The following is a 25,726-nucleotide window of genomic DNA, read 5'->3' as shown; positions in this document are numbered from 1 at the left end:
TATAGATCAATTAATCTTTCGTTTTAATCGTTAATATATTATACCTCACAAATTATACATCAATGATATAACATATTGTAAGAATAAATAACTAATTAGCTATTTATAAAGATAATAACTAATAATATATGGCCAAAAATCATTTTATATAATGGTTTTAATTACAGATGTATTTATTCTATATTTAGGATAGTAGGAGAAAATTATTATTTTTTTCTGCGATCGTGAGTGTATTCCTTTTCGCATATATTTTCCTTTTGCTGCAATTTCGGAAGAGTTGTGAAACTGCATGTGATGATCAAAGAATCACGAATGTGCGTCCTCGCGAAGGTCGACTACACTTCCTCCTTTTCCTTCTTTCGCGATTTCAACTCTGATTCTACGATCAACCGTCTCGCTTCTTTCTCGCACCTCTCTAGTCTCTAGTGCTGTTGAGTCTGTCTTCGTTGTTTACGATTTGTTTCTATCTTTCTTTCTCCGGTTCGTTTATTTTCCGTATCTCTTTCTCTTTCGGTCTGCGCATGCTTCGCTTTTCTGTCTACTCACTGTACGGTCTGTTTGTTTCTTTCCAATGTGAACGGCATACGCGTATCGTTTTCACCGTAAAATACATGCAAACATCGTTGCCGTATTGTTTTTCTTTAATTTGATCGCATGCTGCACTTATACTATGTTATTCTACTTTTATACGACAATTTTTTATCCCTTATTTTTTTTACAGTACGCGTGCATATACATTCTTTCTTCGTCTTATTCGTTGCTCTATTTGCCGCACAGAGTTGTGCTTCTAAAGAGACACGCCGTTGTCCCCCACTCCAGCGTTTCTTGTTGTCTCTTCTATCTCACAATCCCCACTCCTTGCAAGCCACGTCTCTTATCTCTTGCACTCTGCACTTAACCTCTCCTTTCTTTCCGTATGTATCTTCTATCTCATGTTTTCTCTCCGTCTGCGTTTCGTATTTGCAGTTTCTTTTCCCACTTAGACGCTTTCGCATCTTTGTCAGACTAATAGTTTCTACGTAATTCTGTTTCGAACCTTGTTTTTCTCACTTTAGGTCATCCTTTGCTTCTCCCCACCCCACCATGTAAGATGTTCACTTTCTTCGTCTAAGTCACATGTTCGTCTCGTTTCGGCATTTTGTGCAGTTGCGCGTGTGCGCGTACACGACGCGACGTTCTTCCACGTAGAAGTTGTACCTATATGTATTGGCTCCACGTGACTATGCGGCCATCGGTGTCATGCCGCATGGCACGTACGGCATATGCTACTATCCGAACTTTTATCGTTCGGCGCCATTGTTGGTGACTTCTCAGTACGAGGCGACGCTCGACGTGTTGAAATTACACGGTGACTTACCATAACGACACGTTCCTGCGTAATTATTTCACCCATAATTCTATTGAATGATCGATTGAATATACCCTTTAAGTAATATTACCGATATAAACTGTTGTCTTAAAATTAAAGTTTTCTTTTTTTTTTTTTGTACATACTATATTTTATTTTATTTATGAAATATTACGAATTGTTTATTCGTAATCGAAAAATCAATAGAAAACTAAGTTATTAAGTTTTCGTTTTTTTTTTTTGCAATTGTATTTTTTAGCATTTGCAAAAACAATATTAACAATTATATTCTTAAAAAGGAAAGAACTTATCTTTACATAAAAATTTACAATTAGCATAAGAATAAGGCAAATATAATTATCGACGGAATATAATAAGTTTGCCAAACTTTCAAAATCAATTATTATTTCAGAAATTATGTAGTACGATCGATACGAAAGATTAAGCTTCGTTATTTTGTTTTTATTAAAAATTTGAATACCATCGGAAATTTACGAGTGGAAACGTTTCGTTTAATTTTTATTCATTTTTATTCTTCCTATAAATGAGAACATAACCGATAAGCATATTCGAAGTATAACTGAAGTATAATATAATTATTAGACGTTAAGTGGTGTGATAAAGAAACATTCCTTTAAAAGTCGATATGTCGGAATAATAAATATTGCATAAAAGGATACTCGACATAAATGTTTAAAAAAAAAAAAAAGAAAAAAAGAAAGAATGTTATATGCCGAAGATACGAAATGAAAGGGGTAATATAATCCACTGCTAGTATGAAAATGCCACAAGCTGGTTTAAACTTACTCTGTTTTCGTTAGTTCGCGAAAAATCCACCAGTTTCGCGTACTCTCGAGTTCGATAAAGTTTAATAAAGTACATGTACGAGTTCCGCAACACGACGTGGCAGATATGGGAGATGTAGAAAGAAACGAAAACGCTATTTGCGTATATCCACGAGTCCAATATTGTATGTGCGAATCTTGTTGGAGGCGGTTTACCCACGTGCTTATAGATCGCGCGTGCGCTTATTCATGCAACGGCCTTCATACTCCTTCCTCTTCACCCCTCTCCATTGTCGCGCTCTCTCTCTCTCCTTTCAACCTATATCTCACTACGCTCGTCTATTTCTGTTCTGTCTCTCTCTCTCTCTGTCTTTTTCGCAACGTATATGCCCCTCTATTTGCTTGCTCCTCCCTCTCTCTCTCTCTCCTTATCTCCCATATTACGCTCTATCCTCGTTGTTCATTCTGTCCTTCTCGATCTTATTGTGTAGTAGCCTTAGACTCTCTGTCTCTTTCTTGAAATGAATTCTCTATCTCGTTCTTCTCGTTTATCAGTTTATATATATAATGATACCGGTTATATTTTCTGTCTGCGTTTCTTTTTGCAAGCGATTGCATCTTTCTTTCCCTCTTGAAGATTTTACCACGTGTATCTGTTCAGTGTGTGCCACTTATTGCCACTTATTGTCACGTGCGTTCCTTTTCGAAATTTCTGACGACATCGAATCGAAAATTTAACACATTTTTATCGGGCGAATAAATCCAAGATTTTTGCCGTCACACATTATATTTTTTATTGATTCGAATTAATTTTAAACTATATTTTTATCCTATTAAATTTATATATAATTCGAATATTTATATTCGACTCGTTTTATATAATTTTTTTAATCTTAATTTTACTCGCTTTTGACATTCAAAGTTAAAATCATTATGATATAAAATAAAAAAATACTTTGAAAATACTTTTTACACGGAAAAAAAAATATTAAAATTCAAATTTGATTTTTAAGTACAAATATATAAAAAATTAAAAAATTAATTGTAAAAAAATATGAAATATGACGCTAGACTATTTTCAGAATTCTGAAAGTTGTAGCCGTTTCTTTATCGTGATTTCAAACTTCCCACTTTATAAAACTTTTTTTCGGTATCCGTGACGTAAACCGAGCAAACACGAACGCGCACGAAATATAGATCAGATTCGAATTTGCGCACAGCAGGAATTTTATCCTTGCTAATATATTCTTTCTTGTCTTACTTTGAAGCGCGTGCATCATTTGTTAGGTGTCGATGCTCGTTGTCACGTGCACGTTCCTTCACGCATGTTCGTGCTGACGTCAAACGCAAGGCTTATCGTATTTCGAGGGAGAGGTGTCCTGAATCTGCAGGTGTATCATGTGACGTTTGCCAAGGTATTCTCGAAAGCGATGCGAGAACATTTCTATCAGCTTTCTCTCGTTTTCCTCACGTGCGCGGTTACTTTTCGAAATAGTTCGAATGTCGAAAATAAGAAAAAAGAAAAAATTGAATAATTTTAATTAGAAATGAAACTGCATCATAAATTCTATTATTAAATTGTAACATGAAATGTTTTTATCCTCATCGCAACTGTGACGATGAATAAACATGAAAATTTATATCATTTATTCTTATATTATATGATTTTTATTATTTGTTCTGATAAATGGATTTAATTTTATAATTAATCCTTCAATTTTAACATGTTATATTCTAGTATAATTATTATATTATATATTAAAATATATTCATGAATAATTAAAATTTGATTGAAAATTTACGTAATCTCAAGGATTTTTTGTATGTTCAGTAAAAAAAAATTAAGAAATTTTTTTTTTTATCAATATAAGTTGTCTCGTTTTTTTAATTGGGAGGATTTTTTTGCAGATGTTGAAAAGGAAGGAACGTGATTATGAGCACGAAATGGAAAGGCTTGCCAGAGAAAAAATTGCTGCTCAACAGAGATTGTTAGCTTTGAAGAAAGAACTTGCTGCTACGTGGGATCATATTGATTTTAATACTCTTTTACCAGAACAGAATTCGGTTGCCGATATAACGGCCACGAGAAGTGGTAAGTTTTTCCTAATATATAATTTTAATATAGTTGTTCTCAAAGATTTTTAAAAATATGAAGAATTTAAATCTCTATTAAATCTTTTAATCAAAAATTGAAAAAAAAACATTTGTATACACAATATAACAGGATGTAATGTGGACAAATTTAAGATAAAATAAATAAATATAATAAAATATTAAAGTAATTGTTAAAGTTTCAGAAAACATGGAGGTTGATGTGACTGGGCTTGCTCGGGGTGGTACAAGGTATAGTAGTACCAGCAGTCTGAGCAGCGCAGCCACGGTCAGTTCACCACAGACACTTCAAACCACTAGTACGACTTCCAATATTCATAATCAAGTTGCCACCGCAGCTGTAGTTTGCCAAACGCAAGGAATGAATCTTGCACCAAGCTCTAGGGAAAGTCCACCTACGAGTTCAAGTCCTGGATCATCCGCACCTAGCATTCCTACTCCGGCACAGGTATATTGAAGATATCTACGTTTTTAATGTAGTAACAGATAGTATAGTATCAAGTGAAAAGAAGAAAATATAAGAGACTATTGGATTAGGTCATCGGCTAAACGCAATGGCTAGTAATCCACAAGTCCCCGGATCGAATCCCGGGTCCGAAGGTAAAATTTGTGGACCGATTTTTCTTCGTTTGAAAATGGTTAGAATTGCAGAAAATTTTCTCTGAAAAAGCAAAAGCACCGTTGTTAAAATTATTAGCCCGTTATTTATTCTTGGACACAACGTGTTTTCCTTAGCGTTGTGTGTGAAACGGTGCAAGAAAAAGAGCGCATTAAGGGATAGGTTGGAACTAATTTATATAAATATATATGAATTAGTTATAATCCAATGCAACAACACATGTGTTTATTTTTATAAATCAAGAAAAATGCATTTTTATATTGCATTTAATAAATACTATATAATATTTAATTAAAAATTTTCATAAACATTGATACAGACAATTTAGTATCTTTTATTTGAGAATATTTTCAAATGTACAAATAAATAAACCTTGTTGTTGGAAGATTAATGTATTTTCATATAATATATAATAAATTTCCATTTTAGGAGAAAGTTAATACTTCACCAACGGGTATAGTACAGCAGCCGCACCAGCTGCACTTACCGATCAACGCTCAGATATTGAACACGAGTCAAGGTTTACCAACTATCGTCCCAACGCTTCAACACATCGGGCCGAGTTTGAGGGTGATACCCGGTGACACAAGGCAACTTCTGGTTACTCACACAGCTGGCAATAACGAGTCCAGGCCGCTCACGTTAGCTGTGCAAAACTCGTCGGATCAATCGAGGCCGCTCATTGCCGTGCAATCGAACACTGGAAGTGAGCCAAGGCCCGTAGCGCTGGTCGTTCACTCGTCCACGGCCAACGACAACAGGGTAACGATCGTGCATTCTAATCTATCCAACAACGACAGGCCGTTGGCCCTAGCCGTGCAGTCGTCCGCCAATGACGTCAGGCCAGTTACATTTGTGCACTCTGCAAACGAGGGAAGGCCGTTAGTTCTTGCTGCGCATTCTCCTGCATTGAATGTGTCAAGTGAGTAACTTAGGACCATTTTGTGCACGCGGTGTTTTTGTGAACTTTTTGTGTCTTATTTCACTCAATTATATATTTTTCTCCATCAACATTGCTAATAAGACAATACAACTTTTGAAATTTTATAGAGAAATATTGAAAAAGGATATTGTATTATGTAAAAAAAAAGATGAAACTGTTATTAATCTTTTAAATAATTGGATTGCAGATGCTCAAACAAGGATAAGAGCGGGAGATGCGCAAACCACGCATAAAATGGTTGGTGGTGTGACATTGGTAGGCGGAAACGGATCAGAATTGACCAGACTTCCCGGTGGCGCTGAATTAAACATACTCCCTGCAAATGGTAATGCTTTACATTGAATATGTTTCATATCATCTTCTGTTTCCTACGTTTGCCACTAGATGGTTCATCAACGATTCCAATTCTCGCAAGTTGTCGCTCCTCTACTCGCTTCCTATAAAAATAAAATCTTCCACGCGTATTACGTAGCACCATATATCCAAGATCAAGTCGTATTATTACGATTTTGTTAACGAATTGGTGCTAGATTAAAATATTCACTTGCAGAGCGACTCGATATACGAATATACGAATCGCTTTGAAGGTGGCTGACATTTGGAATTTTTTTAATCGTAATTCTTTATTAAAAAAATAATGGAATTCATTTCAATAATTTAAATATTAATCTTATCGTGCAATTACCTCTATGGGTTGCAGGATTGACGTTGAGCCACACAGGTGTGTCGCTTCAAACCGCGACGGGTAAACCAGGTTCGACAGTGATGCAAAACGCTCCGTCCACAGAGGGTATAGCTCACATCGTTGGCCCGCACACACCCCTTTCCGGCCTCACGCCGATCGTCACTCCGATGACAGTTGTTTCCCAAGGAAACCAAGTGACCGCTCATATACTGGCCCCCTCCAGCCTTGCCGGCAAAATGATAACCACCCCAATTTTAAAATCTGTGGCGCAAATGCCGATCGTGAACGCTCAGTATATCAACACAACCACCCTGGTGAAGCCTGTTGTTGTCGTCAGCTCACCGTCAACCACGTCCACGCCCCAATCGACGACGGCTTCCAGTACGCAACCCTCCTCGACCACGCATTCGACCGTCTGACAGAATCAAAGGAAAGTGAAACTAGCTTGATTTGAAATGGCTAGCGTATTTTTCTGCGTATCGAAGCACGAAATTGCGGAGATTATCGGGATATCGGTACAGATATATTTGTTTTGTTATTATTATTATTATTATTATTATTATTATTTAACGCGTGTATCAGGATCAACACGCGATCGATACACAATTGTGTTGTTGATGGGAGATAAAATGTAAAAAAAAAAGAAAAGAAAAAAAAAAAATACGGCAAATTACGGCAAGAATTATATGGAATTATATGGAGGAGAAGAATGAGAGGAGAATTCTGCCCGTCACGACTGCTATTCCCGACATCATCGAAGGAGAATTTCTTATATTTTTTCTGAAACTTCAATTGCGTTCCTTCGTGTTTTCAATTTTGAATTGTTTATGCTCTTTTTTTTTTTTTAAAGAGCGAGAGAGACGACTGAGATGTAAAGGTGTTAAAAATGCCGTTGCTCAACTCGTGCATGATTTGTACCTTTGGAAACTGGTACTCTTGAGAGATTAGTACTTATCAGAGGGGTAAAGTTTTTTTTTTTTTGGAAATTGGAACAGACGCAAGCGTCATAAAAATTAAATATCGATTATTAATGAGGCAGCTTCGAATGAGAATAAAAATTTTCCTTTCCTGGAAGGAACCACGTTGATGATGAAATTTCTTCAATGTGTGAGCATTTAATATCCATTTTGTAAATTCGAAAGTTTCAATGGTTTATTCGATGAATTATTTTTTTTTTTTTTTCTCATTTACAACAAACTCTCGGGAAATAGAATGATCTGTCAAAAGATTTCTTTCATTAGGACATTATTTTAGATTGTTATATCTATAATACAGTGTGTTATCATGTGCACATTTTGAATGAATTCTATCGACAGATTTTTTGGAACCATTTGGACTCGTAATACTGGAATATTGTTCGCATGATTTTTTTAAATTGCTTGACTTGCAGAGTATGAGAGATTTGTATTGTTTTTTTTTTTTTCTTTTTTTTTGGTATCTTATCGATGAAGTTCAGCAAAAAAGGAAAGAAACTATCTACCAGTTTATAGATAGAATGATGTTTAATTAAAGAATTGATGATATGATATATTAAGATTCGTTTAAATGTTTGAAATTGATAGAAATCTTAAAATTGGATGGATGATAAAAATATGCTTGTGCTTTTAAATTAATCATATATATATATATATATATATATATATATATATATATATATATATATTAAATAGTGGCTGTGGAAAAACGATAATCGTTTACGCCTATAATTTTTGGATAATATTAGATGATAAATTGAATTTCCATTTGCGATTAGAATATTTTTCGTTTTTCTTTTTTTCTACGTATATGTAGACTGTGCTCAAGTATTTATTCGTTTCTATTTATTTTTACAAAATGCAACAACAAATGAAATGAGCATAAGCAAAAACTTTTGTCTTGGCTTTGTAATTTTGATATTTTTTATCCGGTTTTTCATCTCAAAGGAGCATTCATTTGTGATCCTTTTTTTTTTTTTTTTTTTTTTTTTTTTTTGTTGAAGAGCCAAACGAAAGAGAAGGAAAGAAACGAAATAAGGGAAAAAAGTGAGTAGCAACCCGCAAAGCAATTATACATCCTGTGGACGTTGGATCAATTGTAATCTAAAATAATTGTTTACTATTTTACTGAGGAAATTTCTTTCATCTTTTTTCTATCTTATCATACAAATAATTGCAATAATCAATAAGTTTCAATAATTATTAATTATCATTCTATATAAAATAGCTCATTCATAGAAATGGCAAACAAATAAATATGTAATCTAAATTTTAAATTGTAATCAATCATGTTAGCCATGAAAAGAAGAATTCTGTATTAAAAATAAGAAAAATTATCATATGATTCCAATCTGATTTTAAACGTACAACTTGAATTAGAAGATAAAAATAGAAGAAAAGATACATGGATAGATTTTTTTGGTGATCTGGCGTCCACTAGGCAAGGGTTGATAATTAATAATTAGTATTCTTGTTTCTGAAAAGAAAAAAAAAAAAAGAAAAATGTGTATATATACATTTGAATTTAAATGGCAGATATTATATTTTGCATAATATTTTTCTGCAAGTGTTCGAACGGGAAGGAATAAGAAAGGAAATCTTCTGATTCGTTGAGCGTTGCAAGAGGAAACCGGAATTATTGTATACGTACATTATTATTATTATTATTATTATTATTATTATTATTATTATTATTATTATTATTATCGTACTATTTTAAATTAATTTTTTCTACGCGTAAAGTAAAAAGAAAAAAGAAAAAAAAATTTAAGCGATTTACGTTTCATCTTGCAATATTAAGCTTTTTGAGCTTTCATTCTTGATATACTCGATATACGAGACACCGTTAACAGTGTGAACTTTATCATTCAAGTGTGAATAGGTTTAAAATGAAAATAGTATAAAAATACTAATGTTTGTAATTACATCCTCAATTCATTTTTTTTTTTTTTTTTTTTATGAATGATTGCTGCTGACAATTGCTACAAATTTCGTCGTTCCAAATTTCTTTTTTTCAATATTTTACAAAAAAAAATAAGCTCTCTCTCTCTCATGATCAACAAATTTAATTCTTCTTCCTTTCACACATATAAAACTTTTTGATAAAAAGTAATTTCTTTCTTTTTTTTTAAATTTTTGGAAACAAATTGAAACAAATTTCTTTTTTACTGATACAATGCAAAAAAAAAAAGTAGTTTCAAATTCGAGAACGACGCACAAAAGTCAGTGTGTTTGAAAGCGTTTGTAATTGGAATTTTTATACGTGCGAATGTGTGTATGCATGTGACTGTTAACGGTCTCTTTCAGAATTTGTACATTAGTATTATTATTAACTTGTATTTGCGTATACAGACATATATATATATATATATATACATACATATATATATATATCTTGTTTTTTTTTATTTTTTAAATTATTTAATCAAAGGCTTTTTTTTTTCGGTCAGTTTAAACGCTGATTATGTGTATGTGAATATGCGTGGGCTATTGTGTGTCTCCTTGCGGAAATTCGTTGAAGGATTTATTAAGTTATTGTTTAGCGGAGAGCTAAATTATATTTTCAAGAGAGGGATTGAACGTTTAGGGATTGAATTGTTGTTATATCTTATTTTTAGGAAACGTTGAAAACGTCACCAAATACGATTTAACGCGTTCATTCGACGGATTTTTAAGCTACTCGGAAATTAAAAATTAAACGATCACGTATATATATAGCTATAATTATAATATTATATAGTATACTATAATGTTATAATAATAATTGTAGGATAGTTATAATTTTAGTTATAATTTTGATAATCTTAAAATTTTTTTTTTTTCTTTTTTTTTTATATCATATACTCTAATCCGTACTATTCGATTCGAGTGATATTCTATATACTGTTTCTTAATTACAAAAATGAAAAAAGTTGGAAAAGTAATTATTTTAATCCATTCATTTTGAAACGATGAACGCGTTAAAATATATATACAAATATTTGCTACACTTCGTTCACTCGGGAACTTGTTTCGACGAAGTACTGTGTTCGTAATAAATAACTATAATAGTTATAGTCGATTAAACTGCTACTAAATTAGTAGAGTTTTCCTTAATAACATTAATCGATTAACGGTATTTCGTTTTACCGATTTGATTCTTCTTCTTCTTCATCCCTGAATATTCAGGGAGAGAAGTTTCGATTCCAAAGTTGATTATTATATATGTATAAAAAAAAGAAGAAATAGTACTTTGTTGTAACATCTGTAATTGAGGAAGAAGAATATATTTTGTATATTCTTCGCGTCGTACACACTCTTCTCCATCCGCCATTTTTTTTTTCTTTCTTCAGTATTATGACGTCCAATGGTCACGGTGACTTTTTCATGTTTCGACGAAAGATTTTATATTGTTATTAATAAATTGTCGTTCATTCATTTCAAAATTCATTTTGAAACGATTTGATTTTCATGATCGAAACGAAAATGGATGACACACGCAAAAAAGAAAAAAAAGAAATTGAATTCGTGAACATAGAATTTGGCGCATGCACTAGTCATTTTTTTTCGTTCCCTCCTTGTTGGATGGAACCGTTTCTCCGCTGAGCTTTCCAATTGCAATTCGAGACGCGTATTTTTTTTTTTTTTTTCAAATCGAAACATCGTGCAATGGATCACTTTTGTAGATGTTGGGGGCATTCTTAACACATTACGCAGAAATGAAACAGAGACGAAGGCGCAAACGAATGTTATATTATAAGTTATAACGGTTCCCTTCGCTGAATGCAAGGCGAATAACTGAGAGATGAAATGATGTTTCACTCACTGTTGTTTGTGGAAGAAGAAAAGGGAAAAGAAAAAAAGAAAAATTAATTTTTAAATCAACGCAATGAAACGATACATAGATAGAAAGAATTGTAACAACTGGAATTATAAAACCCTTATATATAAAGAATGATGGGTTTGAAATTATATTTTATTTTTATAATTATTTTTTATTGCCCAGACATAAATTATATATAGGAAGTAAGGCCGAAAAATTGCAAGGAAGGAATTAAATTTTTTTTTATATTTAATATAATATAGAAAAATGTTAGAAGGAGAGATGTTTGAAAGGATATAATTTCTTTTTTTACCTTTATTATTATTATGTGATAGAGATGAAAAATTGTAAATAATGTTTATTTTTCATTCACTATGTATACAACGATAAAGATCAAGATTTTTCATATCAAAATTCTTTCATGAGATGAAGGGATCTTGTTAAAGTTTTTTTTCTTTTTTTTTTTTTTTCATTTTTCTATGTTACTTAAATATATTGTCATTTATAATATATCATATATATTACATTAAAATGACAATATATTGGTATATTATATAATTATATTATTTATGGTATACGAGTATATTCAATGTTCTAGTGTTAAATAACAATTAAATAAAAAGGAACAAATTGATAGATAATTTGAAAAAGAAAGAAGGAAAGAAAATTTCAAGAAGGTTATGCTCACCTTGCATTTAGTGAAGAAAGGGCAAAAAAACAAAAAAAAAAAAAATTAAGATGGCAAGTTGAATCAAAGTCAGTAATTAATTGTTGTTAAATAGCAATGAGAATGAATGCAGGGAGAGAGAAAAGATGCAAACGATGAAAAAAAAATATCCGTTTTGTACATAAATAAAAGGAAAAAAATTGAAAAAAAAAAAAAAAGAAAGAAAAAAATAAAAGAAATCTCGTCGGTCGACGGGGAGAGAGAAAGTAGAAAATGAAATGAAACGTGCGGGAAATCTACATGTGTACATGAACAATGTGATATAAGTAATTGATAAAAAAAAAAAAAAAATTACTTAGCACTTATAGCGTTTAAGCAGAAACAAAATGGAAAAGAAAAAAAAAGAAAAATGTTAAACCGTTTACAACGTAGATGTATGATTGCTATTACTATTATTTACTAACATCCTTAAAAAGAAAAAGAAAAAAAAAAAATGAAACCGCGAAGGGAGTTCTAATTGTACATAGAGAGTAAAATGCGAGAGTGAGAGGGAACGAGAGACGAAGATAAAGTAAGTAGGGAGAAAAAGATAAAAGAAAAATCATGAGAAGATATATATATATATATAATTATATTGATTATCGAAAGAATGGAGAAATGGAATGAAAAAATCGTAAAATATAGTAGAAAAGAAAATGTAAGAGTGAGAGAGAGAGCGAGAGCGAGAGTGAGAGAGAGAGAGAGGGAGGGAGGAGAAGGTAATGGAAATAAGAAAAGTTGTAATTCCAACTGTGTCTCATGCATCCCTCGTGATAAATATTCTGTATATTATATTTCTCGTGTGAATGGAATGGACGAGGAGTGAAGAAAGAAGAAGAAGAAAATAATAATAATAATAAAAAAAAAACGTGTGTTTGTGCAGTTCTAGTAAGAGTGTGTTGTTGTTGTTGTAGTCTATGTCGAATTTTGTTATATGCCACCGCATGGTATATATGAAACACATGATTATATCTCGTGAACCTCTTTGAACGATTTGTTGTGTTTGAGAGTGAGCGAGCAAGCGAGCGAGTGAATGAGTGAGAGAGAGAGAGAAAGAGTGGGAGAAAGAGAGAGAGAGAGAGAGATGGAGAAATGAAGTAAACAACACGATGGAAATATAAAAGAAAGAGAGAGCGTGACACACAAAGAAAAATCGAATATCTAGATGCGTGCAACACTTTTTGTTTTCGAAAAGAGTGCGACAAATTTCAATACAATCTATTACAATAAAAACGTAAGCGTGAAGCGTTGCCCAGTCCTCCTTGTATCCGCCTTGAATATACATATGTAGATGTCTGGCCGAAAAATTTTCGACCAAAAATTTCAACGTGTGGTAAGAAATTAAATAGCACGAGGGATTATTACACGATCTTAACACGCTCAAGATGGTGGAATTATTGGGGAGGGGGGATGCTTCTGTCTAATATCTAACATCATATGTTGATTAGAAAATAAAATATTAAATATTAGAATAACGATATTACAAATTACGAAGAGATATAGGCCGGATTTATCTTATCTCTGCTTCAGGATTAATATTTTGTATTTATTATTTCTGTATAAAAAAATTTAAAAAAAAAAAAATAATAATATAATGATAGAAAACATCGTAACATCGTTAATGAAACATATCAATTAAAAAATATTTATTATGGAAATGCATTTTTAATATATACATAAAATTAAATGTACATCTAGATCAATTCATTCAAATAGTTGGAGGAGAAATATTTCTAAAATGATCAAAGATGAAGAAAATTTTCTCAATTTGCTCACGTCTATTCACACGAAAAACCTTGTATATTTCTGAAGCTTTTCCAGGGAAAAATAATACAATTATTCCAATATTGGCTTAAAATATTAGATTAATAGATCGCTGGAATTCGATGGGTCGTAAAAATTACTTCATTTTTCAATTTTCAACCGCCATCTTGATCGTGTTAATCAAGAGAATTTAAAAATAATAAAAAAAAAAAATAAAAAAAAAAAAGATGGGAATTCGATGCGAAGGGGTACGAGTGATCATGTTTTCGAATTATTAATTCGTGATGTTTTGAATTCGTTCTTATAGATGATTGAATGTCGAATAAATTAGCGATGTTGTTGTGTGGTTTTTTTAAGGGAAATAATAATAAAGCGCTGTGAAATTTGACCAGACAAAAGGAGGAAACGTGAAGATAGAGCGTGTAAATAGAGGATCGAATATGTTTTTTCTTTCTGAATAAATTCTACGATATCAAGGGAATTTTTTTTCCCAAGGGAAACAGCAGTATTAGACTACTTTGTAATTATTAGTGACATTAGGAACAATACAATTAATTAATTCGAGTTTCTTAATTGCAAGAAAGTTATTATGTGTGTAATGAGTTTCTTCGATGAGTTATACGAATGTGAAATTATAAGTATATTAAATATGTTTTTTATAAATATCAGAATTAGTAGAATGTCTATCGTATCCCTTCGCGTATGATGTTTCGATAAAATAATGGGTTACTATAAGGATTATTAATAAAAATCTATTTATTTCTATATATATATATATATTTTTTCAAATTTATTTTTATTTTTATTGAATTGTAGATAGAAGATTAAAATTTCTAAAAAAATCTTTATAGTGACCTATTATTGTACAAATCGTGAAGTGAAATTAATAAGAAAAAAAAAAAAAAAAATTGAAAGAACTATAATAAGTGTATTCTATATTTCAATATTAATGAATTAATATTTAATATTTTTCTGATGAAAGTATAGAATATTATTTAATAGAAAGAAACAAGTGTATTTCTAAAATTATTTAAAATTTTTTTATTTTCACTTCACAATTATGTAAACTTTCTAATAATAGAAATATAAATTGCATATTGAATTTGAAATCCCGAGCGTGATCAAAATGAAAGTGTAATAATGGATATAATGTTACAACCTCAAATCTCATTTGTCTCAATTTACCTCGATGACCAGGTGGACAATCGTCTCTTCAGTTGTTCGTTATGGTGGTACACAAGCAAGAAGAAATTAGATTTTAAAAACAGATTCAATAAAATAAAAATCGAAATCAAGTCTGTTATTTAATCACAAGTACACCAAAAGTCTTTTTTTTATCGTAGATTTTTTATTTTAATCAAATTTTCTAGTATTGTTTATTTCTTTTCAACAAAAAAAAAGAATTAATAAAATTCTAGTAATAGAAATTTTAGTTAAAAATAAAAAATAAAAAATATTAAAATTTTATATTCAATAATATGTTTTTTTTTAGAATGTCTTTCAAATAAAATTTGATAAAACCAGAAAATCAGAATTATTTTTATGACTGAAAAATCAATTTATTTTCACACTGCGATTTTATCATTGACAATTATTATTATACAGAAGATAATATTCTTCCGTTAATAATTAATATGGTCACTGTCACTGCACACAGGATGATAGACGTGTGTCGGAAACAAGAAAATAGAAACGAGAAAATTACAATAGTGGCTCGCATCGCGACGAACGTGATCCCGTATCGAATCGATCGATTCACGGATTGATCTGAAAATTCTCGACTTTATTTTTATCCATTTATTAAAAATATGCACTAATTCATATCATGTGTCCGTGTAACATGTTTTATATACGCTTGTGTATATAATTAGTGTATATGTATACACTATATTATGTTCACCAAGTCAGGTTACTAGAAATAAATAAACCAAATCACGTGATAGATTTTACAATTTTCTATTGGTTAGCGATTTACATCAAGTTTTATTACATCAAGTTTTATTTATTTATTTATTGTATTTATGTTTATATTAACGATGAAAAATTCTGCAATTAAATTAATGTGAAATTAATATGAAAAGTAATTTTCAATTTTTTAGAATTGAATTCCTCTAGATTTTGATCACGTGGTTGCATTTATATACATGAAGTGACTGGACTTGGTGAATATATTTCGTGTATTTTGTGTATGCATGTGTTCCATTACTTTCAATTAGAGTAGAATATGACACATTTGTTAATATTGTCCTCTATCTACGCATTGAGACATTTCTAGCTCGTAATTTTCAAAATATACAATATTCTCGTGTTCATCGTTTACAAAAGACTAGATTCATTCTTCCTAGACGCCTCCATCGTAGAATTTCTTTTAGAATCTTTCTAACTAGAATCTTGAACGTTTTTTAATTTTGGTTTTTAATTTGTTTTTTTTTTATTCTCCGCTATACGATTTTTCCATTTTTTCGTTTTTTCTTTTGTTTCATTTCTTTTTGTGATTTCATTTCACATTTTTTAAAATTTTATTTTATTTCTTTGGTCAGTTTCACAAATATTTCTCGTTCGTCGAAGAGCATCGCGATTTATCGATACGTGTCGCATACGTACATATACATATACATATACACATATATATCATATATAGACTGAGTATACAGTTGAGTTTTGCGAAGATTTACAATTTGAATAACAATACACCTACCCATCCTTGTCGTGATTGAAAGTCATGGATATGTATCTTGCTTTAAGAGAAAAAAAATTTTAAGATATAGTGCGATTAAAATAACGAAAATTTTTGGTGATTTAATATTTACGAATATAAAGATTTAAATTAAAAATATTTTAAAATATTTTATAAAAATTTATTATTTATATTTTCATTAAAATTTTAAAAGTATAAAAAATATCAAAATAGATTAATAAATATAATTATATATTTTGTTTGATTAATCAATTATAATGATTAATCCATGACTTTTAATCCTCTTGATAATTATACGTGAATATTAAAAATAGCTTGTTTGAACAGAATCTTAATTTAATTTAAATCTAAAAGTTTGTTCACTTATAATGTAAAATGACAAAATTTCTTTGTATATATGATATATAAGGAAATCAAAGGAAAATTAATACATAAAAAATATATTGTGATTATAGGTTATCTATTAAAATTCTTTGTACGACTTTACAAATTGAAGAATTATGAAGTTACATTAAAATAATATTAACTTAAATTATTATAAAATTAAAAATAAGAATTATAATATAAAGATATAATATAAAATGTAATAAAATAAAATATATTATTAATACATTTATATTTTTATAAAGATACTGTATAAATATGGCATTTCATATTTAATATAAAATTAAATACATATTTGGAACCAAACTCTCGAATTAGAAACATGTAATTTTTTTTTTGTATTTAATTTATAAATTTATAAATTTTGAATTTTATTTAGAATTTTATTTAAAACATAATCAATTTTTTTTTCTTAATAATACTTGTAGATTAATCAGATAATATATATAATATATGAAATATATACTACTTTAAATTCGTAATTTATATTGATATATAATTTAATAATTAATTACTTATTCTTAATTTTAAAGCAATTTTTAAGCGATTTATTGTTACATCAATTTTATATATATCTATATAAGCATATTGACATGGTCAATGGTGTATGCAAATATCATTTTTAATTATTAATAAAATTTATTAATAATTAGTTACTAATAATATTCAAAATTTTAATTGTTACCTTAAATAAGATATTGTCAATATAATAGAAATATCACATATATAATTTATAATAGATAAGAAATATTATGACACATTTTTGCACAAATTCGAGAATTGGTTCGTAATTATCATTAATACAGTTTATAAATTTTATAAATTTTTCGATTATTAAGTTGTTTTTATATATAATGCAATAAAAACATTTTTAATTACAATCATAAGAATTAATGAAACTTTTAAATTATTAAATTATGTAATTTATTTTAAAAGAAAATGCAAAAATTGAATTAGCAACACATAATATAGAATAAAATGGGTTTATTTTATTTAATAAAATATTTAGAGTTTTTTAAAATTGTATAAATATTTCTAAATAGATTTTTAAATTTTCTATTAGTATAACAAAACGAAATAATAAAAATAAATATTAAATAAAATAAATTAAATGAAGTAAATTCAAGTTATTTTAGAAATAGTGTTGCTAATAAAAAATATTAAATTATAAAAAAATTACTTGTAAAATCCACAAAGATTGTTTGAATTTTTTATCAATTTTTGCAAAATAAATTCTTTCTTATTCATATTGAAATGCCAAATATTAATTGAGTACTGGCGTAAAAATGAATATATATTATATTAAAATTTTCAAAAAGACGATTATATTATTAATTGATAAAATATTTTGCATCAAATTCTGATATTTTTATTTTAAAATCTTATTAATTATCACAAAGAAAGAGTTTTATATTATAAAAAAAGAATAACCTCTTTTACGTCCAGTCTTCAATTATCATTTCATTATAATAAAAAAGAAAACGATTCTTCTTAATAAATTATCAAATAATTAATAAAATATTGACACTTGATTAATAAATTATGCTAATAATAGTCTTATTAAAATTAAATACTTAAACATATAATAAAATAAACACTTTATACTATCAAAAAACGCAGCTACGATTCTTTCGCGATTCACTTAACTAGGTTAGAACGACAAGGCGTATTCTTTTTTTCAACTTTTTCTGCTCTTCTCTTTTTTCTTTCAATTAACTACACAAAAGTTTTGCACTACTATTACAGAAGTAATATATTGACGAGATTGCAATCCCTTCGAACATATTGAATGAAATAAGAGATTTTCGTGAATTGTTATAAACTTTGAAGAAAATCCTCCGTTACGTGAATCATAGGTTAACATAGAAAACACCGTTATGTTATAGTTATGTTGAAATATATGAAAATCGTTTATATTTGTTCGTGAATAAGTGAAAAATTGATCTCTAAAAAGTTGAACTTTTAATTAGAATTCAATGCAAGATATATCTCTTAATACGTGATTAAAGACAATATTTTTTTTATCTTTGATGATTACTTAATGTAATTACAAAATAATATTTTGATAGATTTCTATGAATAACTATCAGTCATTTTTTACTTTTTTGACTCACATTTTTTAAATTTCATTTGGATTAATAATCTAGTTAATAATTTTTTACGAATATTTGCAAAATGTTTGACATTTTGTTTATATATCGTTTTATTATAAATAAAGTTATTTAATATATTTATACATTTAACTAAAATTAATTTTAAATTAAATTAAAATTAATTCGAATTTAATTGAGTTAAAATTGAATAAAATAAATTTCATCATTCCTTAATTTATAAAAGGTAAGATAATAATAATAATAATAATAATACCAATTACTCTAATATATGAAAATAAAATTACAAAATCTCTTCGAAAATATCATTTCAACAATATCTTGAAATAAATAAAACATATCTTAAAACAATAATATTGTAGAAAATGTATATTATTACAGATTTTAGAAAAGTTCTAAAATATCACGATACAGACTTCTATAATTTTTCAGAAGTCTTCGAACGGCGGAGTATCGTTGATCGCAGAACGAAAGTCGAACACTTTGCGTGTAGATAATTCATTTTGATCAACATTAGACAATTTTCACATAACACGTAAACGTCAGTTTTTCTTCGTTTTCTCTTATTTCTTTTCTCTCATAATATCTGAACTTTTAGAGATCTATGATATTGAGAAAAAGAAGAACATTTCGAGGTAATCAGACATTTTACACACAGCGAGTTCTCGCATTGACTACTCATCGGAAGGAGTGCACTAAATATTTACTAAAAATAGCTTATATAAAACATCTGTTCGAGAGCAATAGAACTTTCTACTACTTATTTTTCTTTTTTTCTTTTTTTTTTCTCTCTATTTTATATAATTAGCATTTACAGCTTCGATTTCTTATTATAATAAAAATACTATATAGACATGGACCTTGAACTTACGGATTACGACTTCTTTAATAATTCTCTTTTCTTTTTCCTTTCATTCTTTAACTTTTTATTGAATATAAGTGCATTTTGAAATTAGTTCTCTCTGTCATTTTTTTTGTACTGCTCTAAATGTACTATGCATTCTTATTTTCTTGTTCTCTCTTTTTTTTTTTTTTTGTTTTTTTTTTTTTTTTTGTTAATTAATTAATTGGGAAGACTTTGGCGACAAATGGCAATATCCATGCACTTCCCTTTTAGAGTTTGGCTCTTTTTTACTTTCTGTGATCTTTGGTTTGAAGATTTGTTATACAGATACAATATATATATATATATATATATATATATATATATATATATATAAATTAAAAAATATAAAATAAATATAAATATAAATAAGATATAAATAAATAAATAATTTTAGTTTCAATAAAAATTACATTAAAATATACAAAAGATAACAATTCCTAAAAAAAAAAAAAAAAGAAAAATAAAATTTTTCTTAAAGAATTTTCTTATTATATTCATAAATTATTTTTTTTCTTTCTTTTTTTTTGTTTCTATTGAACAAAATAAAAACCATCAAACCAATCTCTCTTTTCCTTCTAATTATCTATTATTTGGGAGCATTAAATATAATACCGGGACAGGACAATGAAATTTGTACTCGGCGACGCCCGATATCATAGTTTTATTATCATTACGATTTAATCATCGTAATAGTGATGTCGAGATAGACATTCTTCTCGCGCAGTAGAACTGCCCGTCTCGAATATTCTTCTTAAAGCAAAAAAATCATCATAGAGGTGCTTGGATGCGAGCACTATTGCGAACCGAGTGGAAAAACAGGTGCAACACAACAGAATGCTCATTACGCAATAAAAAATTATCATTTGTTCTGCTATACGGCGGCAAGACGATACTGTATTTACAAATTGATTGGCACTTTCTTCGATTTGGAGAGTACATTTTGATGGCGGGAATGCGATTGATTCCGATGCGTGGTCAACCGAGAGAATTTCAAATGCGAATACGTATCAAACGAGAATAATCGAATTTTTCTAATAATTTTCATTTGATTATTGAAATAATGTTACATTCATTATTGTTTCTATAAGTTATTTTTGAAAAAAGAATAACTGAATTAAAAAATTTCATTATTGAAATTAGTTCTAAATTTTTAATAAAATATTTTGAAATATAATGAGCAATTATTGATAATTCATCTTATTCTAATATTTGTATATAAAGAATAAATACAATAAAAGAATCAGTATATTGGAAATACATGCAATAGCAATGCAATTTAGAAAAGTGATTGTACATTGGGTATATTCCATTAGAAAGTAAGATCATAGAAATTCACTTTCCTTAGAAGCAAAGTCTTGTGAATGTGAATGAACATTGTTTAACTTGAATTTTCTTATGTGTGAATTTCCATTTCTAATTTAAATATCTTATCAAAAATCGTTCAATATGATTTCATTTCAAAGTTTTTCAAACTGTAACAAAAAAAATTGCAGTATGTTCAATTTTTTCAAACATCTAAAAATTATCAATATTTTTCTTCTCATTTGATACGTCTCTGATATAAGCAAGGTAGAAATTCCAGTTGCTATGACACACACGTAACTAGTATGTACAACTGTAACTATGGACAGTTTAATTTCACGCCTACTCCGCACGAACGTGTCTCGTCATCTTCCCTCTTTCTTATCCATCCTCTTCGTTAAGTTTCTTATTTATGAAGTTGAACACAATTGTCGACAGTATTCAATCACAATAGTTAACTCGCAAATAATTAGCGATACAATGTGTACTCAATAATTTTCCATAAACTTCCTTTAAATTCTTCTTTGTTGCTTGCCGATTTGTTTCATTTTCTTCGTTTTCTTTCTTTCACATTTTTCTTTCTTTCTATATATCATATATAATTTCATGTAGACTGCACCGATTAAAGTTCGATTATTGGGAAGTATTCAGCAGGATCCAAAAAATCTTCAAAACAATGCACGTGAAAAATGAACGTGCATGGACTATGATGAAGTTGAAATAGATTATGTGCGTTGTAGTGATCCAATACGTGATATGAAAGATAAGATATTGAGTTTATGTCATATGTATATGATCGGCTTTAAAATCGACGCATTCGTAGCGGAGGAATAACCGATTTGATCGGTTCTGTTTAGCGTCGTTTCATCTACGTTTGAGGTAGAGTAATTCGGGAAAGAGAACAAAGTGAAGTGTCACTGGTAGATGATAGAATAGCAGAGAAATCTTTGGCAGTATAGTGTTTATTCTTTTCTTCAGCCGATTCCGAGTATCTGATCGTCTGGTCGCCGTTGCTGTTTTTTTCGCCATTACTTTGCTCCTGGTATCTTGCCTAACACCTGGAAATGGTTCAAATAATGAATCGTTGTATAATGTTAAAATTTTATATAATAATGATAAACTAAAAGCTTAAAGCTGTGATGTTAATGCGATATCTACATTAAATTGTGAGAAAGTTGCTTGCTTTGGATATCTAAGTGTGACAGTGTTCAATAGAAATTTTCAGTATTCTGGATCAAATGATGTTATCTTTAAGGATCAAATGATCTATATTCTAATGTAAAAAGTTTTAAACAATAGGAGAATATATAAGTCTGAAAAAGCCTCAAAATTTTAGATTACTTATTATAACAATATAAATTATTACATTCTACTATCTATTGGAAATATATCTATGTGAAATTATGAAATTACATAGACTTAGATATATTTCAATTTTGTTTAGATATAATCTACTTCTCATATTCAATAGAGAAATTGAAATGATCTTTATCTTTGAAAGTTTGTGCAACTTTTATTTAAATCTTTCAGTACTTTCGATACCGAACGTTATCTTTATACACTTTCTAAGAGGCCGGTGGCCTCTTAAACATACTTTTGAAATATCTACACCGGTCAGTGCTTGAACAGCTGGAGGTACTTGCCCCACAAGGCGTGTAATTTCTCCGCTAGTCGCGTCATTTCCGCCAAGAAGAACGATTTCCTCTGTTCTCGCTAATGGTGCGGCTACCTCTGCTGCAATCTGAAACAATAGAGCATATTAATTGATAGTTTGTTCATAAATATATTATTAAATATTATTATATATTTTTTAATATGAAAAAAGGAACAAATTCTAAGTTTTGAAAAATATTCTATTTTTTTTGTTTGAAAAATTTGATTAAAAATATAAAATTTCAAAATTCTTTTTATAAAGTCCGATATATTTATAAAATTAATGCCAGAACGTTTACAATATACGTACAAATATCACGATAATATCACGATTATCATGAGCGAGCAAGTGAACGATCTCTCTCACCTTTGGCAAAGCATTGAGTGCAATATTCAGAATAGCAGCTCCGCCGTACTTCTTGTAGACAGCGGCTTTCATCTGCATACGTTGAGCCTCTGACACTCCAATCGCTTCTAATGCTTGAGCCTCGGCTGTTCCAATCAATCGAATCCTCTCAGCTTCGGCTATAGCCGCGTTTACGGTCTGTGTTCTAAAAATGAGGAAATTAGTTAAAGCATATCTACTCTTAGAATAACGAGGAAAATTGATTTGATTTTGTTGAAAGTTAAGTTCAATCTAATTTTTTTTAAGGATAAATAAATTATTTTAGAATGTATTAAAAATTTATTATATTTAAGAGGTTAAGAAGTTTTAAAGATTACGAATTAAAATAGCTAAGTCAAAAATGATATATTTTTATTTTAATATTTCTTTTATTACTATTTTAATTGACTAATCTTCTATATTTTTTCCATAATTTCAATAAACTTGATATTTTTAATTTTATCTTTCATAAATTTTAAATTTAATTTAACATATACAGAATTTCAAATTACCTTTTTCCTTCGGCTACTTTGCCAATTTTATAATGTTCAGCCTCTGCAGGTAATCTCACAGTACTTTGAAGCTCATGTTCCTTTCGACGTACCTCTTGTTCTTCAACTTCGATTTGTTTACGCCTTTCCACCACCTCTATTTGAATCTCCTCGTTTCGTATTCGTTGCCTTATCTTTGCCGCTTGAAGTTCGTAAGCCAACTGTGCCTCTGCTTTCTATATATTCGATCCAATCAGTTTTATTAAAATTTTATATATCCCTCTGATGAAAATATTCGATAATAATTGAATCTTTCGAGCGTGACTTACCGCCGTGTTCACTTCCTGATCGAAATTCGCTTTCTGCAGTTGAAAGAGTCTGGCATTGTCTTCGATCTTTGTGTCGGTATTATATTTTATATCCATCGCTGCTTTCTCACATTCTGCTTCCTATTGATCAATTTCGCATATGAAATAAATATTTAATCATCTATATACATATAATATTTACTTAATTAATTAAATTCATGTAAATTATATTTTACATTTAATCTAGTTTCTAGTTCCAATTGCAAAAATTTAATACAATGAAAACAGAACTTTAAAAAAATTCACCAATACCGTAATTATGATCCCTAATTTTTCTAGTTTCTCACTAGATATAGATACATTATAGTTCCTACTGTTTTACCATAACTATATACAAGAAATAAAAAAATATTATTGACAATCATAGAAATATCAATTTATGTATCGTTAATAACACTTTTAATAATAAGTAAAAAATATAAATATAAATATAAATAAATAATAATTTCGATATTTACTTTCATACATTATCGACTTTTTTAACGACATTATCGACATATCGACCTATCGACAACATGTCGATATTATCGATGGTCACAACTCTAATCGAGATTATTTTTCAGACGTGAACGTACTCGAATGCCAGCATCACGATTAGCCTCGGCGACGCCGACATCGGCGTCCCGTTTGACAGCTGCAGTTTGTGCCTTGCCAAGTGACGCCAAGTATTGAACGTCGTCGTATACGTCTTTTATCGTGAACGATAAAATTTCGATCCCCATGCGACCAACATCTGGCGCTGCTACCTCTCTCACCAATGTGGCGAATTGATCCCGATCTTTGTACACCTCCTCTACCGATAACGTGCCTGAAAGTTATCCACAGTTTTTCTAGTTAGATAAGCGGCCATATTTGAAATATGGATCCCAAAGGGAAGAGACAGATTCGAATGTTTGATTTTACGATTCATAAATGTGCACGCTATTATTATTACATATTTTTAACACTTATGAATTGAATATATGTGAAATTTAATTATTTATATTATTTGAGAACAAATACACTTTTACATCACTTATGATATGATTCGAGATTTGGAACGGTTAGTCATTTTATATTGTTTACTTTTAATTTGATTATTTATTTATCTTTTTAGAATATTGTAATTTTGAAACTTTTATTATTCGTGAATAGGAATAATAAATTATTCCTTTGTAAAATATTTAAATTTGACATTTGCCATTAATGTATATAAGAATTTAATGCTAAAAATACTAGTTTTTCTTGTTCGATACGCCTTTCAATTCATTGTACATGATAATAATTGTTATATAGAGTGTCTCACACTTTCATAGTTCGAATATATTGATTTTTTCTTTTTTTTTTTAATATTCTCTCCAGAGATATACCTAATATCGCACGAAGATGACCCTCGAGAGTGGAAAGGATTGTCGATTTGATTTCGTAAACGCTTTTTCCTAAAAATTGTTCGCTGGCAGTGTGGAGGAGTTCATCAGCCTTCATGATCTTGCACTGTGCTACTCCTGTGACGGTCAATGGTACTCCCTGTGCGGTTTCCACGCTTTCACAGACAGGATTCAGTGTCATCACCTCGAGAGATAATCGTTGAACGTCGGTCACGAACCACCACGTGAACGCGTAACCGCCTACGATGGTCCTCTTCTTCATGGACCCGCAACATCCTCCTGAAAATCGAAAAACAAATTGAAAAAAAATATTTTGAAATCCTTTTACTATATGTTATTTATA

The 25,726-nt window shown here is 29.4% G+C and overlaps 2 protein-coding genes and 3 long non-coding RNA genes across 17 annotated transcripts in view; 2 read left to right on the top strand and 3 right to left on the bottom strand.

The window, feature by feature from the left end:
* LOC550645 (max-binding protein MNT) overlaps positions 1–7,674 on the top strand; it is a 31,192-nt gene extending 23,518 nt beyond the window's left edge. For all 11 annotated transcript variants that reach the window (XM_016911403.2, XM_016911419.2, XM_026439669.1 and 8 more), the window contains 5 exons: positions 4,042–4,225; positions 4,425–4,693; positions 5,294–5,786; positions 5,995–6,132; positions 6,508–7,674. In XM_016911403.2, the coding sequence (XP_016766892.1) occupies positions 4,042–4,225; positions 4,425–4,693; positions 5,294–5,786; positions 5,995–6,132; positions 6,508–6,911 (1,488 nt within the window). In that variant the 3' untranslated portion in view covers positions 6,912–7,674. The remainder of the gene's footprint in view (positions 1–4,041; positions 4,226–4,424; positions 4,694–5,293; positions 5,787–5,994; positions 6,133–6,507) is intronic.
* LOC102656636 lies at positions 256–3,098 on the bottom strand. Its single transcript, XR_410105.3, has 2 exons — positions 2,156–3,098; positions 256–1,372 (listed from the first exon to the last, which is right to left on the bottom strand). It is a non-coding gene; the product is annotated as an uncharacterized LOC102656636 (long non-coding RNA).
* LOC107964221 lies at positions 5,179–16,557 on the bottom strand. Its single transcript, XR_001702581.2, has 3 exons — positions 14,924–16,557; positions 6,493–6,907; positions 5,179–5,726 (listed from the first exon to the last, which is right to left on the bottom strand). It is a non-coding gene; the product is annotated as an uncharacterized LOC107964221 (long non-coding RNA).
* A 2,547-nt stretch (positions 16,558–19,104) lies between these two features.
* On the top strand, positions 19,105–25,496 carry LOC113219272. Its single transcript, XR_003306161.1, has 3 exons — positions 19,105–19,157; positions 24,580–25,058; positions 25,358–25,496. It is a non-coding gene; the product is annotated as an uncharacterized LOC113219272 (long non-coding RNA).
* Positions 20,464–25,726, bottom strand: part of LOC726243 (flotillin-2) — a 96,804-nt gene continuing 91,541 nt past the window's right edge. For 2 of the 3 annotated variants that reach the window (XM_006564986.3, XM_006564987.3), the window contains exons 2-8: positions 25,366–25,662; positions 24,592–24,824; positions 23,978–24,097; positions 23,670–23,884; positions 23,140–23,323; positions 22,714–22,860; positions 20,464–22,177 (exon numbers count right to left, since the gene is read on the bottom strand). In XM_006564986.3, the coding sequence (XP_006565049.1) occupies positions 22,148–22,177; positions 22,714–22,860; positions 23,140–23,323; positions 23,670–23,884; positions 23,978–24,097; positions 24,592–24,824; positions 25,366–25,662 (1,226 nt within the window). In that variant the 3' untranslated portion in view covers positions 20,464–22,147. The remainder of the gene's footprint in view (positions 22,178–22,713; positions 22,861–23,139; positions 23,324–23,669; positions 23,885–23,977; positions 24,098–24,591; positions 24,825–25,365; positions 25,663–25,726) is intronic. The other variant, XM_006564988.3, reaches the window with a different exon arrangement.

This window comes from Apis mellifera, linkage group LG1 (genome assembly GCF_003254395.2).
Source record: "Apis mellifera strain DH4 linkage group LG1, Amel_HAv3.1, whole genome shotgun sequence".
In the NCBI taxonomy this organism is placed as follows: Eukaryota; Metazoa; Arthropoda; class Insecta; order Hymenoptera; family Apidae; genus Apis; species Apis mellifera.
Note: the sequence above shows the minus strand (reverse complement) of the source record. Positions and strands in the feature narration are given on the sequence as shown.